This window comes from Dermacentor variabilis, chromosome 3 (genome assembly GCF_050947875.1).
Source record: "Dermacentor variabilis isolate Ectoservices chromosome 3, ASM5094787v1, whole genome shotgun sequence".
In the NCBI taxonomy this organism is placed as follows: domain Eukaryota; kingdom Metazoa; phylum Arthropoda; class Arachnida; order Ixodida; family Ixodidae; genus Dermacentor; species Dermacentor variabilis.
Window position 1 is genome coordinate 171,684,761 of NC_134570.1, and position 18,509 is coordinate 171,703,269.

Sequence of the window (18,509 nt, forward strand, 5' to 3'; positions counted from 1 at the left end):
GCGTTCCTTTCAGCTGCGGCCGTTTCTACGTAGGGCAGACAGGTCGTTGTATTATTCAGTGACTAATAGAGCATAAAAGATCTCTGGTGTAGGCCTGCATGTGTTCCTGATTGACAGATGGCACTAGCGAACTGGAGCATGCACAAATGAGTTTTGTCTCTTTTCCACCACAGAGTGTGCTTTCAGTTGATATTTGGCATTTGTGTTGTCTCATTCTCTTCTCTTGTGTCTGTGTCTGCACGCCTGCTTTTTTTCAAATTATGCTTCCAAGCATTTCTTGCACCATAAAGGACTGAAGCATGTTTGAAAAATCCGGTAGCACAGAACACAAATTGCTGTAATGGCACTGACATGTACTGTGTTTATCTAGGAGGCAATGCTGTGAAGGCTAGGCAGACTTTCTTCACTGCTTGCATTTGCGACCAGGAAAGTGAAAAATATAAGTTCCGTGTTTTCGGTGCAACTCATATACAATCTTATTTTTCGAAAAACTGCCATTTTGAAGGGAATGTGACTTATGCAAAGATGCGACTTATGGACAGAAAAATGCTCTGTGTCAAGCAATTCTATTAAGTCTCGTACTTGTGTGTCAAAAAATGTGACACATCTATTACATGAAAAGCTTCACAGTTGGAAAATATTTACCTCATCATGACCAAAGTGACCACAGCGCACCGCTAGGTGTTGCAGCCAAAGGTCACCTATTCAAAGTGAAAAGGTGTACAACTATATGAAATTTGACATAAGATTATGCCAGAAGTGTTGTTTTAATATACCAAGAAAATAGTTGTTCTGGAGAATGTGCTGATAAACAGCTTCCCTGCAGGACAAGCCTAGTGAAACTTCCATGACTGCACTACTTTCGCAGCTTTTACAGCATTGTTTCCTTTGTGTGGAGGGCAGACTTGATGCTAGCTTCTAGTACTTTAAATTATTGTGGAACCCACCAGAGTCTTAATAATACCATGCAAGTGTCAATGCCATGGCATTACTTCATAACTGTGCAAGGGCACAATGCATACTCTGGTGAAAGTATTTGCAGGGTTGTTCATTCAGGAGCCACATATGTAGTCCCTTTTAAAAAGCTTGTGTGACGCATAGTGCATGCGCAATTATCAAGTGACACACTTTATGTGCTTTCCAAGTTCCTTCCATGTTTCTGGACTTGCACATGTGTGACGGGGTGAAGGTGACCAAACAAACTTAGCAGCACATATGAGGTTATTGTTAGCAATATATAGTAACAATGGGGCGTCAGAGATAAAACAAAACCATGCTAGCTGCAGAAACCCAGGAAAAACTAGTTCCTTGGTTCTTTCAAATTCCTGCAGTCCTCTAGCTAGCACTGCATTTGTTTCATATCTTTTAGTCTCTCATACCGAGAAGCAGCAGGCTAGTGAGCGTATTTTTGTATGCTCTTTAAGGTTGGATTTTCCTGGGATAAATATTTGGGAGTTCTTTTTTTTGCACTATATGACTTGGTCTTTGCACATTAAACTAACATGCAAGAAGCTCTTCGACGTCTCGATTATTTGCAGTGCACGCTTCGATCCACGCCAAAACACACTAGACTATTAACCTATATAACCCTAATAAGCGCAATATTGGAGTATGCTTTTATCACATGAAATCCCCATCATAAAAAAGACGTTAAATTGTTAGAATCAGTAGAGAAAAAAGCTGTTAGGCTTATCTGTCGTCGTTATGATAGATATTTTTCAGCCTCTTGGAACCTTTCTAACCTGAACGTTATCATACTCCAGAAATGTCGCACTTTGATTGTTTGAAGTTTTTGCACATTTATGCAAGTTCGCCATGTTGTTCTCAGCATTATATTTCATTTTCAGCCCCCTCAAATACTCGTCAATATCATGCTCGAACTATTTTTCCGCATAGTTCTCATTTAGACTTAGTTTTGTGCAGTTATTTCCCTCATATGATTCAGTGCTGGAATGCTTTGCCTGGGAATGTACATGAATGCCCTTTAGATGAATTTTTCACAGCTATTAGTTGGAATGTATCTGTGAAATTCATTCTTCTCTTCCTACTCCTGCTATAGCCAAATGTTTGGCTGCAGTATATACAAATAAATAAGTAAAGGAAATAAGAAGCTAGGTTAACATATTTGGAACAGGCTTCTTCAGTTATATTATTACGATATTATCACGAGATGCTCAAAAGACGAGCCGCCGTGAGAACGACGAAGTGGGGCTGTGCCCTTGGTGCGAACGAATGTCGGCCTGGCGCTCTGGCTCCAGTGTAAACAGCCCGTAAATAGTTTCTTCCGTCTGTGTCTTTCTGCACGTAACATTCTGGTGGAGGTGAGGGGTCTTTCTAAACGTAACAATATGCTTGCTTATGTGCTGTACTGCCACCTTGGATGACCTTCTGGCATGTAACTGTTGAGGCCACTGACATTTCGAAAAAGGCTCTGCATGTGCAACTGCCAGTGTGGTTATAATTAGTTTCTGATATATTTTATTACTTCCTATAGGTACCTAGGAAAACTATACGAAGAAGCAGCTAGAGAGCTCATCACAAAGTTCCCCTGTCTGGCTGACTCAACAGGAACTGGATATGTAAGCACATGTAACATTTTCTGTGCTGTAAATGCGCAAAATAAGTGTACAGGTCCAAACGTTAGCTGGCACACAACGTGTAATATAATTTTTTGTTGTTCAGTGTCATATGCACACTACAGAGCAAGGCAATGCCCTGGCACCAGTTGTAATGTTGGCTGTTACATAGAAGGGGCAGGGAAACATGCTAATCAATTTTTGCGCTGGCCGCAACATTATGCCGTAAGTGGCAGCACCGTCATTAATAGTCTGGACAGCACTCAGCAGCACGCATTGAAATGTACATGATGGTGCTTCACTGTGTTCAATTAAAGCGATTTTCCTGCTAATTAATTGTGTTGACTGTTACTTCTATTATGTGTAAAAATGTTTCAATAGTTGCTTAATTTATTTCCAGGCCTCCTGGCGGGTGCAGCTCCGCTTTAAAGCTGAATATCAGAGGAGAAAGCTGAAGACGCAAAATGAGGCCGCTGGTTCCCTGCCTGTCAAAAGAACCAGGCACACTGAGGAGGTCGCACAGAAGCGAATCTCCCGGCCATCTCTTGTATGTAGTGAAGTGTCTCATGCTTTTGAGGACAGTCCTGCTGTTTAGGTAGCACTCTATTCTGAACATTTAATGGGCTGTACAGTTGTAAAGACATCTACCATAATATCCTACTTAATGAATACCAAAGTATTATGCAGGAAGGATTGGTGCCACCAAAATTTGACAGTATGTAATTAAGCTATTAAGAATAGTTATTTTCTAATCATGTAAACTGAAAAAACAAATTATTTGAATGGTTATCTGTCATTTCGACTGAGATCTTCATCGAGGACATAATTGCTTTCATATAGCAATCTGCCACAGCCACATTGGAGGCACATAATAAAGGGCCCATAAGAGTTATTACGGGGTGGGGCTAAAACAAAAAAAACTTGGGTTGCTTAGTATAAGAAATGACCAGATTGGTGTTCCTCTGATAAGTGCAGGTGTCAAAAAGGCCAAGTGATGACACATGCAATGAAGTGCAAGGATGTTTCTTTTGTAAAACAAAAACGACAATTATTTGGACATTTGAAGAAGCTTGCTTTTGAAATGTCGGGATAGCATATCTTCTTCCATGCGAGAAAGTCACTCTCCTTTTAAAGGTCTAAATGGCACATTGTTCTATTTCCTGTTTTCTGGAAATAGGCCCCAGCCATGTTGCAGTGTGTGCTTCCATGTGTGGGTCCTTCCACATTATTGATGTCCCCACTCAGTGAAGAACCAACAGCAGTGCCCGTATACCTGTCCTCGTCTTATAAGAACTAAACACCACCACCTTTCCCCCCCTTTTTTATTGACCACTTTGACTTCCTTCACCGTACTCTATACACCAGCTTCTTCTGATCTTCCTCCATGGCCTCTCTAGGAAAGTTACCTTTGCTTATATAAATTCACTGCTAAGCAGACCAGTTGTTGTTTTGAGGCAGACGAGTCCCCTTGTCAATCTCGGTAACATTCTTTGTTTGACCATTGTTAATTGCTTAAAGGCTACATTTTCTTCTTAAGATATCTTCACACGTTAGTATCTGGATGTAATGCAAGAAATATGTTTGTTTTATGAAAACCTTGTGTTATAAGCTGAATTTTATGATTTGCAGTAGAATCCGACTATATCGAACCCATTTAAGTCGAATTATTCTATATACTGAACAATTTCTGGACACAGTATAGTTACAATGAGTATATATAGCAAAAATGACGCTTACATCGAGCAAAAATAGCTGCAACTCCCGATATATCCAACGTCAAGCGGCAGAAAAGTGCCCCCAGAAGTTGGCTTTCCCTCGCGGTGGTGGGGAATCCCGGCGGCGCAGCTCCATCCAACCGCTCTCCCTACCAAGAATGCGCTGCCTTGGATGAGCAGTCACCACCCCCCTGCAAAAAATTATCTTGGCCTTCCCGCAGCGCTTGCTCAGACAGCCAGTCGAGGCTATTGTGCCGTCGTCGCGCAAGATGGCGGAAGTGCGAGTTGTCTCGCTGCTTTTCTGGTTAATTGTGTGCGCGCCTTGTGTGCCTTCTGCCGCAGTGTTGCCGTGACGAAACGGTAGAATTTGCCTTTCGTCGTGAAGCTCGAAATTTTAAATCGAGTTGAACGCGGTGAGAAGTGGGACGTCCCCGCAGCATGCAACATTTCGAGGAGCACTCTCGGCATGATCTCGGAAGAATAAGGGGGAGATTAGGGCTAAAGGGGCCAAACTCACAACCCGATGCCCGTGGTGCCCGACGCGTACGCACGGCCGTGTACAATTGGTTTGTTCAAAATTGCTTCAGCCGTGCCGGCACGGCTTCTGCGTGCTTGGTGATGACTGTAAATTCTGATAAATGCGACGAAGCCGTTGCCGAAGTTTGGAGTCAGCTGCCAGAATTTTTGGAAGCTGTTGACAAATCAACGGTGGATAAGTTTGTGAGTGCAAATAATGGTGTCGCGACCACGGGAGAGCCCGAAAACGAAGACTACATTGCCGACATTGTACCGAGCACAAGTGAAAGTGGGCACAATGAGGAAAGCAACGACGGTCCTTTGCCCACATCCTCCGAAATTATTGGTGCGCTTGCACTAGTCTGGTGCTTCTGCGGGAATGCGGAAGGTTGCGGCCTCAGCTGCTCCGACTGCGACTCCTTAGACAATGTGGAGAAGTGCGTGCGTCACAGACAGCGAAATTGCTCAAGCGGAAGAAAATGCAGGACTGTTTCATGCGAAACTAAGCTAGGTTCACCACTAAAGTGATTTTACAAATGTTATGCACTTTTATGACATCCAATGATTTAGCGGGCTTATATTGAATTACGCTCTATATCGAACTGATAGGTGTTTTTTTTTGCGAGTTCCATATAGCCTGGTTCAACTGTATTTTTGTTTTCCAGACTACAAAGCTTTATTATGAAAATAGATTGTAGTTTAGGCCTTGTTCTTTGCAGCCATGCCATTCTTTTTGTGTGCGGGGTGCAACATATTGCATACCCCCGCAGGGGCGTCTGCGTCAGCAGGCGTTTGGTGTGTTGCGACACCACGTACCCGAGCACACGAGGGTTGGACCCTCCCGCGCGTAGCCGTGCGCGGCTTAGCCGTGTCTGCGGAAAAGGGGATCCTGGAGGTTGAGCCGATGCTGGGTGTTTGGACCTTTAAGGCCCCCCGGTGGAGGCAACACACCTCTTCGGCCTCGGCTTCACATAGACGGCACCTCCAGGCTGACCCACCTGGAGGAAATCGGCAGTCACCTTTTCCTGTCCTTCTCTTCAATCTTCGTCTTTCTCTCTTACTTTAAATCTTTCCTGTCTTCTCTTCGCTTCTTATTACTTCCAGACTTCCAGGTGGCGAGGGTTAACCTGGTGTAGTTATCCAACCTTGGGTATCGTATATTAGGTTATAGCGGCGATGCATGGCTGGCGTCTGCAGGTATTTTCCCGACCTTGTAGCGTCCCCTTGTTGGGCTCGGTGGTGGGTGGCCACCATCGCCGCCGAATTTTCCAATTTTTATGGCTGAAGCTTTTCCCCTATTACCTGATCGCTCCCTGAAGAGGGGGCGCACCGATGAACCTTTCAGCTTTTTTATGCAACCAAAAGAGTCCTTCCCGAAATACCACGTCGTTCACAGCCAACACGAAACTAAGACAGTCCGAATGATATCACCTTTTCTGGTAGCGAAATCCCTCACTGAAGCAATAGGCCCAGGATACAAAGTAACAAAGATGGGAAGCGGTGACCTTCTTCTCGAAGTTCGCGACAAGCCACAGTACGACAGACTCTCAAAACTTGTAGCGTTTGGGGACATTCCCGTCTCAGTAGGCCCACACAGGACAATGAATACAGTGCGCGGGGTCATCTCGGAAGATGACCTTCTGGAACTTAGTGAAAGTGAATTACTAGAAGGATGGCAAGAACAGAACGTTGTCAAGGTGCAAAGGATTAAAATAAGACGAGATGACAAAGAAATACCAACTAGGCATATTATCATAACTTTTGGAACCAGCATTCTTCCTGAATCAATCGAGACCGGTTACTGCAAGCTACGTGTCAGGCCATACATTCCAAACCCACGTCGATGTTTTAAGTGTCAACGTTTTGGCCACGGGTCCCAAACCTGCAGAGGGCGTGCTACTTGTGCCAAGTGTAGCTCCATCGAACACTCTTCTGACGTTTGCAGTTCAGCAACCCACTGTGCCAACTGTGAAGGAGACCACCCAGCTTACTCGCGATCCTGCCCTTCGTGGAAAAAAGAAAAACAAATAATAGAACTCAAGGTAAAACTAAATCTGACTTTCCCAGAGGCACGCAAGCGTTTCCATTCCAACAATCAGACCAGTCCTTCTTACACCGATGTGGCACGCCGGGGGGCAACGCCACATCGTTCGGCGGCCGCCCAAGTCACTCGGAGAGTGACGGCGGTCACGCCATCCGCCCCCCTGACTGGAACAGCCAACGCTGTTCCGTCTCCCGCAAATGAGGGCCAGCAGGTCTCCGGGCCTGTTGTACCCAGGGCCACTGCTCGTACAGATCGGCCCACCACTCTCGCGAAAGTGCCTGCTCCGCGGGCAGTATCCACCACCTCAGACGAGGTGATGGATACAAGCACAAATCCGGCGTCTCAGACGCCCAAGGAACGGCGCAGCTCCCTCGAGCGCGCTGGGAAGAAAGAGCGAGCTCGTATCAAGGGGCCTGAAAAGGTCTCGTGAGCTTATATAATCTACATTTCTTAGACACACAGCACAAAACACATACATTATGGATACGCAGATAATACAATGGAACGTCAGGGGTTTACTCCACAACCTGGACGACATTAAGGAACTCTTAAATAAGTATAATCCAAAGATGCTGTGTGTCCAAGAAACACATCTTAATCCTTCACACACGAACTTTCTCCGGCAGTATGCCATATACCGAAAAGACCGCAACGACGCTTTTGCCTCGTCTGGCGGTGTGGCAATAATTGTAGATAAGGGTGTCGCTTGCCGACAATTACAACTTAAAACACCCCTAGAGGCAGTTGCAGTTCGTGCGATACTGTTTAATAAATTAGTAACGATTTCCTCAGTATACATCCCTCCGAATCGCCATCTTTCAAAAACAGAATTCCAAAGCTTTATTAATGAACTGGTCGAACCTTATATTGTCGTCGGAGATTTCAATGCACACCACACCCTTTGGGGAGGTTGTCGTTGTGATGCCAGGGGACGCCTAGTAGAAAGCCTCCTCTTCACTACAGGTGCATGTTTGCTAAATAATAAAGAGCCTACATTCTATAGCGTGGCAAACAAAACATTTTCATCGCTCGATTTGAGCCTTGCATCTGGTACACTGGTTCCATATCTAGAGTGGAACGTGCTTAAAAACCCATATGGGAGCGACCATTTTCCAATTATCATAAATTCAACAAAACATGATCAATGCTCCCCATGCATCCCCCACTGGATAGTCGAGTCAGCCGACTGGAAACATTATAAAGAACTTACCCGCATGACCTGGGAAGACATCTCTGCACTTTCTATTGATGACGCCGTGGCATATCTGACAGCATTTATAGTTGATGCGGCGTCACTGTGTATCCCCGAATCAAATGGATCATCCACTAGGCGACGTGTTCCCTGGTGGAATGCGGAGTGCAAAGAAGCTCGTAAAAATCAAAATAAGGCTTGGAGTCACCTTCGCGAATCTCCAACTGCCGAGAATCTTATCAATTTCAAGAAAATAAAGTCACTAGGTAGAAGAACGCGCCGCCGGGCCAAACGGGAAAGTTGGCAAAAATACATCAGTAGCATCAGTTCATATACAGACGAACGGAAAGCCTGGAACAGGGTCAACAAAATAAAAGGCCGTGAAACTCACCCTCTACCTTTAGTAAACACACAAGCAGACACTATTGAGGACCAAGCTGATTCGCTAGGGGCACATTTCCAGTACATCTCGAGCTCATCCCATTACTCAGATACATTTCTAAGATATCAGCGACAAGCGGAACGCCAGCCTTTGAACCGGAAAGGAAATAAAAATGAACCTTACAACCGGCCATTTAACATGGTCGAATTGCAGGCAGCATTGGACTGTTGCAATAAATCAGCTCCTGGAGGCGATCGAATAGTTTATGAGATGATAGAACACCTAAACGCCGAAACACACAAAACACTACTAGCACTCTTTAATTCCATATTCTCTGCCAGTTACATTCCATCTGCCTGGAAGCAAGCAGTCGTCATTCCTGTTCTCAAAGAGGGCAAGGATCCAACTTTGGTCTGCAGCTACAGGCCTATAGCCCTGACAAGCTGCCTATGCAAACTCTTTGAGAAAATGGTAAACAGACGCCTAATTCATTATCTTGAGAGCAACAAAATACTAGACCCCTTGCAGTGTGGTTTTAGGGAGGGTAGATGTACAACAGATCACCTTGTCCGTATGGAGGCGAATATCAGAGATGCCTTCGTGCACAAGCAGTTTCTATTAGCCGTATTTTTAGATATGGAAAAGGCATACGACACAACCTGGCGTTATGGAATTCTTCGTGATCTGGCTTGTATGGGTGTCAGAGGCAATCTCTTGAATCTGATCCAAAGCTACATCTCTAATCGTACGTTCCGTGTGAGGGTTGGTAAAGTGCTATCTCGTCAATTTAAGCAGGAAACAGGTGTGCCACAAGGAGGTGTACTGAGCTGCACGCTCTTCATCGTAAAAATGAATTCCCTCTACAGCGTCATACCACGAACAATGTTTTATTCAGTGTATGTGGATGACGTACAGATAGGATTTAAATCATGCAATATTTCTATCTGTGAGCGACATATACAGCTTGGTATAAACAAGATATCTAAGTGGGCTGACGAGAATGGTTTCAAGTTAAACCCCCAAAAAAGCACATGCCTTCTATTTTCTAAAAAGAGAGGTATATTACCTGATCCTGCTATCTATCTTAATGGGCAACGGCTACCTGTCAGCCACGAACATAAATTTTTAGGAATCATCTTAGACACGAAACTAACATTTGTCCCTCACCTTAGGTATCTGAGAGCGAGATGTCTGAAGACAATGAATTTACTAAAGCTCTTATCCCGCACATCTTGGGGAAGTGACCGGAGGTGCCTTTTGAGCCTCTACAAAAGCCTTATACGGTCCCGCCTCGACTATGGAGCAATAGTATATAACTCTGCTGCGCCTAGTGCTTTAAAGATGCTAGATCCCATTCACCACATGGGTATACGCCTGGCTACAGGCGCTTTTAGGACAAGTCCCGTAGAAAGCCTGTATGTGGAGTGTAATGAATGGTCATTACATCTCCAAAGGACATATTTAACTTTTTCCTATGCTCTCAAGGTCAAATCAGATGTTCAGCATCCATCTCACTCATCTATTCATGAAGTTTCTACAGCCAGATTATTTCGTAACCGCCCAGCTATTACACCTCCGTTGAGCCTTCGTTTGACAACACTGGCAGAAGAAACAGGCGTCTTTGTCCCAGAGAATGTCCTAATGGCACCCACTCGCCTGCTCCCACCATGGGAATGGCAGACCATTGAATGCGACGTCTCTTTTGTAGAAATATCTAAGAGGGCACCAGAAGCACATATACAATTCCATTTTCGTGAACTTCAGGAGAAGTACTCCTGTACAGAATATTATACAGACGCTTCCAAGTCCTCTAAAGGAGTTTCCTATGCAGCTCTGGGACCTTCATTTTCAGTATCTGGAGCACTAAATCCACACACAAGTATATTTACAGCTGAAGCCTACGCTATACTCTCGGCTGCTCAAAACATAAAGCTCACAAAACTTGCTAGGGCTATTGTATTTACAGACTCATTAAGTGTAGTCAGAGCCCTACTTAGACCAAGAAAATATAAAAACTCAGTTTTTAGTGAGCTGTACAGTCTGTTGTGCTCCCTATATATGTGCAATCAAGTGACAGTGATATGCTGGGTACCTGGTCACAAAGGTATAAAAGGCAACGAAGCTGCTGACGAAAGCGCTGGGTCAGTAACTTTTAGCGATGCAGATTCAAATATCCCCATCCCTGCCACAGACCTAAAGCCTTTTCTACGCAGTAAATTGCGGGATCATTGGCAAGGCGAATGGGATAAACAAGCAATGAATAAGCTTCACATAATAAAACCAAAACTGGGGAACTGGATAAATGGGAAAATAGCAAGATACAAGGAGGTACTTCTTTGCCGATTAAGGATAGGCCACACATACGGCACCCACTCTCATCTCTTGACTGGGGGCGATCCTCCAACCTGTGTTAAGTGCGGCAATAATCTCACTGTCCTCCATGCTCTTATTCAGTGCCCTGAAATAGAAACAGAGAGGAAAAAGTATTTCCCTGCTGCATATCGCGAGAATTTACCCCTTCACCCTGCATTTTTTCTTAGCGATGAACCTCTTTTTAATCTGCAAACAGTCTTAGAGTTTTTAGCCACAACGGACACCCTGAAAATCATTTGGCCAGGCAACTTTTAAGCACGCGACTAACAGCCCTGCATTCAAGGGCTCTCTTTAAGCTCTGGAGTCAGTGTTATGGTTTTATTACATCATCTTTTAACGAAAGCCCATTGCAATAGCCCACATCACATCCTAGTCACCGTCATTATTTTACCATCTATATATTCCACTCCACTTACAGCGTAAGTTTTTTAGGCCCTTTTACAGCCATATCACATCTACCATGATGAGTTCATTGTGCATGTCATCCACAATACATCGTCAACATTACCACATGTCATGGCGCTCTTTGGTCAAACCTGGCCCTTGCGCCATAAAACACCACACATCATCATCATCAACATATTGCATACATGACATGAAAATCCTGTATTTCATAACCGTGCTTGCCTTTCCAGGCTCATGACATGGGCGATGCTGAAGATGACATGAGCCTGCTCATGCATGTGGAATCCATGCAGAAAGAGGCAAGGAAAGCCTCTCCAGACACCATTTACCTCTTAGATGCTATGATGCGCACATTTGCTGAGAGGAGGAAGTGGATTTCAGAAGAAACGCCAGGTGTCAAGGACATTGTTGAAAAATATCCGGCCCTTGCTGTTGGCTCTGTGGTACGCATTTGTTGTGCATTCTTTTCTCACACGATGCACATTTTAGTGCGACCTAATGCATGCAGTCTTCAATGGTTAATTAGATAATTGCTTGAGAACTTATAAGCTGCACAGTGTTTAAGGACTCTGCATTGACCATGTCACCAAAAACTGTCTGCATGAAGTCAAATCGGCTCTTCTGTTCTTATTCAATTTCTGTAGTTTCATGGTATACTCGGGTCAATGCCCGCATATTCTTTCCTGCTTATGGATTTTTACATAATTTAATGTAGTGAGCTTTCTGTAATACCTCAATTTCTGCCAATTTCTGTAAATCTCGGCATTAAAGCATCAATTCTACCCTTTCTTCTATTCCTATCCTACTTCTCGAGCCACTGTTAAAGATCTTGTGATAAAGGAGGTGGCATCCTATTTGATTCACCAGGCTGTTTTCCAATTCTAGATATACAAACATCACAGTCCTGCGAGATTATTCACCATTCCAGTGTCAACTTAAGGAACCAGTTACCACAGCAATTGAAGCACTTCCGTAGTGTCTGACACCATAAAGCTGCCTGGAATTCTTGCTCTTAATTTCTCGCTTTCCAACTTTGTACTTTTTAGATCCTCCAGGAATTTAAAGCAATCACTAATGTGACCCTGCTTGATGTATTGAGAGGAGTCCTTGACCCAATAGCCCACAAAATTCTTCAAAGTGCGCAGAAGAAACGCCACCTTGAAGGTTTTCTTATAGGGCTGGAGAAAATGAAAGATGGCGTCCCCCAGCCGGAGCAGAACGGTATGTTTACTTTCAGCAAAGGTACATTAACTTCTTGTTGCGCCACATGAAAACACTTGTATCATGAGAAGCCAACAAACAATGACACAAAGGACAACGTAGGGGAAATTATTTGTACTTACTAATTGAATTAAAGAAATGTTAAATTAATGCCAATGAAAGTTGATGAAAAAACAACTTGATGTAAGTGAAGAAGGATCCCACGTTTCGCATTACGCGTGCAAAGAGAATGACTGGGATAGACAAGACAGCACAAAGCACTAACTTTTAACAAGATTTCATTGCCATGCAATGTCAAGGAGCATTTACAAACCATGACAGAGAACATGCGCAGCGGCTGATGTGGTGGTAGAACAGGCAGCCGACTTGCCCTGCTTTCCCCGACGCCTCTGTGCACATTTGTATAGGGTCATTTCATGCAAAACGCCCCAGACACAAAACGTGACCATCATTGATTTTCTTGAAAAAAAAAGGGCTAGATGGCTATTGTGTGAATAAGCTTTCACCAAAGTATTTTTGTTACAGAAAATGTTTTGCTTACATGAGTGCTCTTTGACATTTCTGCAAAGAAGCAAAAGTTGGTTGGAGGTACATATTGTTTATTCAGGTCTGAGACTAGGTGCAATAACAAATTGTATTTTGCATCCTTCTTTCATATGACATCACAATTGAATGCATTTTAGAATTTTCATTGTTTTTTTTTGGCTCAGTAAAAAAGAAAGCAATAGAAGTTGCGTTCAGAAACCTTTTCCATAAACTTCGTTGCTTTTCAGCTACCATAATTTTTCTTCCGTTCTGCCTTTTGCCATACTGTATGCTAAAGATAATTTGAAATTAATAATAAAATTATAATTATTTTTTTTGAAACCCCGCAGGGGCGTCTGCGTCAGCAGGCGTTTAGTGTGTTGCGACACCACGTACCCGAGCACACGTGGGTTGGACCCTCCCGCGTGTAGCCTTGCGCGGCTTAGCCGTGTCCGGGGAAAGGGGGATCCTGGGGGTTGAGCCGATGCCGGGTGTTCCGACCTTTAAGGCCCCCCGGCGGAGGCAACACACCTCTTTGAACTCTGCTTCACTTAGACGGCACCCCCTGACTGACCCACCCGGGGGAAATCGGTAGTTGCCTTTTCCTGTCTCTCTCTCCATCCAGCCTTCGTCTTTCTCTCACTTTCCACCTTTCCTGTCTTCTCCTAGCTTCCGTTTACTTCCAATTTTTCCAGGCAGCAAGGGTTAACCTTGTCTGAATAACCAACCTAGGTTATCTCATATTTGGTTATAGTGATAACGTACAGCTGGCGTTTGCAGGACCTGTTTTTACAGTCCCTGTGACGTCCCCTTGTAGGGCTCCACGGTGGGTGGTTGGCGTTATTGCCAAAATTACATTATTCTATGGCTAGTTCCTTCCCTCCCCTCCTTGATCGCCCGCACAAAAGAGGGCGCACCGAAGATGTGTTCAAGTTCTTTGGTCGTGAAAGACCCAACTTCCCACTATTTCATGTGATTCACTCGAAAAAGTCAGACACACAAGTGCGTGCAATTTCCCCATTTCTAGTATCAAAGTCTTTAACTGAGGCCCTTGGTCCAGTTTACAAGGCGACAAGGATGGCAAGTGGTGATCTCCTTTTAGAACTGCATGATCAGAAACAATATGAAAAATTGCCCAGTATAGTGTCATTTGGGGATGTTCCCTTGACAGTAATTCCACACCGTACTCTGAACACCACCTGCGGCGTTGTCTCGGATGATGATCTGCTCCAGCTGACAGAGGCTGAACTCCTGGAGGGCTTCAGTGAGCAGAATGTTGTCAATGTCAAGAGAATTAAGCTGAAGCGGGATGGCAAAGAAATTGCGACCAAGCACATAATACTCACATTCGGTTCAAGTATTCTGCCCGAGACTGTAGAGGCCGGGTACATCAAGCTCCGTGTCAGACCATATGTGCCGAATCCCCTAAGATGTTTGAAATGCCAGCATTTCGGCCACAGTTCGCAGAGCTGCCGGGGCCGCCAAACATGTGCGAAATGCAGTGCCCTTGAACACGCCACTGAAGTTTGTAAGAACTCTCTCCACTGTGTAAACTGTGACGGGGATCACGCCGCGTACTCGCGGTCGTGCCCCTCCTGGAAGAAGGAAAAAGAAATTGTAAGCATAAAAGTAAAAGAGAATATATCGTGCAAAGAGGCACGAAGGCGGGTAGCAAACCTGGCAAAGAAAAGCTTTGCCGATGTGGCGCGTCAGGGGGCAGCGTCACAACGGCCTCCGGCGGCTGTCCGACCCACAAGAAGTGAGTCGGCAGTTACGCCATCTGCCCCACCAACCGAGCAGAAGGGACCATCAACCCCGAAGGTGGGCGCAGCCGAGGCTGCCCCAACCTCCCTGGCCCCTTCCAGCGCTGGCAACAGCCGGCGCAGCCAAATTCCCCAGGGAGCCCCATCGACCTCCGGGCTGGTGGTCGCAGGGGTCTTGCCCTCCAAGGCGGGACCTTCCCTGGTAACTTCTCGCTCACAAGAGCACGTGTCCGGCGCCTCACAAGAGGCAATGGACACTACACGTATCCCCACGGCGCGCCAAGCGCCTAAGGAGCGGCGAGGCTCCCTCGAACGTTCCAAAAAGGGCAGAACTCCCGTTACAGGGCCTCGAAAGAGCTGTGTAACCTGAGGCATCACCTCCATTTCCATACACACAGCACTTATTTACTTCCAATATGGATACACAAATAATCCAATGGAACGTCAGAGGTCTTCTTAGGAACCTTGATGACGTACAAGAACTTATCCAAAAACACAATCCAAAAGTGCTGTGCCTACAGGAAACACACTTAAAACCACAACACACAAACTTTCTCCGACCGTATGTCAAGTTTCGCAAAGATCGCGATGATGCTATCGTATCATCAGGCGGTGTTGCCATTTTTATTCATAAAAGCATTTCCTGTCAGCGTTTACAACTACAAACGCCCCTTGAAGCAGTGGCGGTTCGAGCTGTTCTTCTAAATATACACACTACAAATTAAACAAACATGAATTTCAGTCATTTATAGACGAATTGCCAGAACCTTATGTTGTTCTTGGCGATTTCAACGCGCACAGCTCCCTGTGGGGCGACTCTCGTATAGATGCGCGAGGTCGTCTTGTTGAACAGTTCCTTTTTTCTTCTGGTGCGTGCCTTCTGAATAAGAAGAAACCCACATATTACTGTCTTGCAAACCATTTTCTTCAATTGATCTGAGCATAGTTTCCCCGTCCATACTGCCTGAACTCGAATGGGAAGTTACGAACAATCCCTACGGAAGCGACCACTTCCCCATACTATTAAGAACACTTAAACAAAACGAATATCCACCACAGTCTCCTAGGTGGAAGATTGACACAGCAGACTGGGAGAAATTCCGAACCTTAACTAGCATATCATGGGATGACATGTCCTCGTCAGAAATTGATGCTGCTGTGGATTACTTTACAGCCTTCATTATAGATGCCGCATCTAAATGCATACGTGAAGTAAGTGGCTGGGCATGCAAACGGCATGTCCCGTGGTGGAACGATGAATGTAGAGTCGCACGTAGGAATCAAAACAAAGCGTGGGGTTTGCTACGCGCTTCGCCCACTGCAGAGAATCTAGTCAACTTTAAGAAAGTAAAGTCCCAAGGCAGGAGAACCCGCCGACAGGCTAGAAGAGAAAGTTGGAAGAAGTTTTTATCGAGTATAAACTCTTATACAGATGAGGCCAAAGTATGGAACAAGGTCAATAGAATTAGAGGGCGACAAACATATTCACTCCCTCTGGTAAATACACAGAGCGATACACTGCAAGTTCAGGCAGACTCACTTTGGGAGCACTTTGAGAGCGTATCAAGTTCAAATCATTCGCAATCTTTCCTGAAATATAAACAAATAGACGAACGGAAGCCATTAACAAGAAAATGTCGAGAGAATGAGCCTTACAACCGTCCTTTTAGTATTGCCGGATTGAGAGCTGCCCTGAGCGCATGCAAGAGCTCCGCACCAGGATCTGATAGAGTCATGTATGAAATGCTCAAAAACTTACACAATGATACGCAAGTTACACTATTCACACTTTTCAACACCATCTGGGATGCAGGGTACCTTCCAACCGCATGGAAGGAAGCCATTGTGGTCCCTGTTTTGAATCAAGGCAAAGACCCTTCCTCAGTAGCAAGCTACCGCCCGATAACCCTCACAAATTGCATTTGTAAGGTGTTTGAAAAAATGTTAAATCGGCGACTCATTCATTTCCTTGAACAGATCAAAATGCTTGATCCTTATCAGTGCGGCTTCCGAGAAGGGCGCTCCACAACCGATCATCTCGTACGTGTTGAAGCAAATATCCGGGACGCATTTATACATAAACAGTTCTTCCTATCGATATTTCTCGATATGGAAAAGGCCTATGATACAGCGTGGCATTACGGAATCCTAAGAGACTTGTTAGAAATGGGTATCCATGGAAATATGCTTAACCTAATAGAAAGTTATCTGTCCAGGCGTACCTTCCGGGTAAAAGTCGGCAATGTACTTTCACGACCTTTTATGCAAGAAACGGGTGTACCCCAAGGAGGCGTGCTCAGCTGCACACGTTTCATCGTGAAGATGAACACGCTTCGCGCTTCATTACCACCAGCAATCTTTTATTCTGTCTACGTGGACGACATACAAATAGCTTTCAAATCTTGTAACCTCGCAGTCTGCGAGAGGCAGGTACAGCATGGCCTGAACAAAGTCTCAATGTGGGCAGACAAGCATGGATTTAAGATCAATGCTAACAAAAGCTCTTGCGTTCTTTTTACAAGAAAGAGAGGAATGATCCCAGATCCTTGCTTAGAACTATGTGGACAACAAATGCCCGTAAACAAAGAGCACATATTTCTAGGTGTTATACTGTTATACTCACTTTCGTACCCCACATTAAACATATTAAAGAAAAATGTCTGAAAACAATGAACCTAATGAAACTTCTATCCCATACTTCGTGGGGTAGTGACAGGAAGTGCCTAATTAATCTCTATAAGAGCCTGATCCGTTCACGATTACATTATGGTGCTGTAATCTATCACTCTGCCGCCCCGAGTGCGCTAAAGATGCTAGACTCTGTTCACCATCTAGGTATCCGTTTAGCCACAGGAGCTTTCAGAACGAGTCCCGTACAAAGTTTATATTGTCACGTGGTGGTGACGCTGAATAACACAGTAGCAGTACTGTGAAAGACAAAACTAGCTTTTATTGGGCGAACCTGTGCCCACAAAATAGGGTACGCTTAAAGCACAACGATAGCGGCGAACACAGTCGGCGAGCGTCGAAAATCTGATCAGCGGGTCAAGCGCGTCGGCTTTTATACTGCAGTCATCGAATGTTCCAGACTAATCGTTCAGACCCGCGTGCCTTCCACAAAGTTCTACACCATTCGCGTCACGCGATGAAATCAGATAAGACAGGGTTCGGCGACAACAGACAGCCGGATAGAAGCATCGACAACTTTCCAGAAACTTCGGATACATGCAGGCGCATGCCGCGCTGTGCGATTACATTTGTTAGGTGGCGAAACGTGGTCGCCCGATAAAGATAAGTACACGCGTCAATACCCCCCTCTTAAAAAGCATCGTCCCGATGCTACAAATATAAGAGAGCGAAACACAAAAGGACACTTATAAAACATAAGTAACAAAACAACGAAAAGAAACAAAGTCCAAAGGTCAGTTACGCGAAGTCCCAAAGTTCATTATCGCTGGTAGTACGGCTTGAGTCGCACAACGTGGACTATTTCAGGTCGTGAGCGGCGCCGCTGTGATAGCGAAATGCCGTCTGGCAGGACCTCATAGTCCAGTGCCCCAACACGTCGGATGATCTTGTACGGTCCGAAATAGCGACGCAAAAGCTTCTCGCTCAGTCCTCGTCGGCGTATAGGGGTCCAAACCCAAACACGGTCACCGGGCTGGTATTCGACGAAGCGTCATCGGAGGTTGTAGTGTCGGCTGTCGATACGCTGCTGGTTCTTGATCCGTAGGCGGGCGAGTTGTCGGGCTTCTTCGGCGCGCTGTAGAAAGGTCGCGACGTCAAGATTCTCTTCG

At 45.1% G+C, this 18,509-nt stretch overlaps 1 protein-coding gene across 1 annotated transcript in view; it reads left to right on the forward strand.

The window, feature by feature from the left end:
* LOC142574324 (uncharacterized) overlaps positions 1-18,509 on the forward strand; it is a 30,784-nt gene that overhangs the window by 1,723 nt on the left and 10,552 nt on the right. Inside the window, exons 2-5 of the mRNA XM_075683438.1 lie at positions 2,495-2,579; positions 2,977-3,123; positions 11,434-11,646; positions 12,250-12,424. Of these exons, the coding sequence (XP_075539553.1) occupies positions 2,495-2,579; positions 2,977-3,123; positions 11,434-11,646; positions 12,250-12,424 (620 nt within the window). The remainder of the gene's footprint in view (positions 1-2,494; positions 2,580-2,976; positions 3,124-11,433; positions 11,647-12,249; positions 12,425-18,509) is intronic.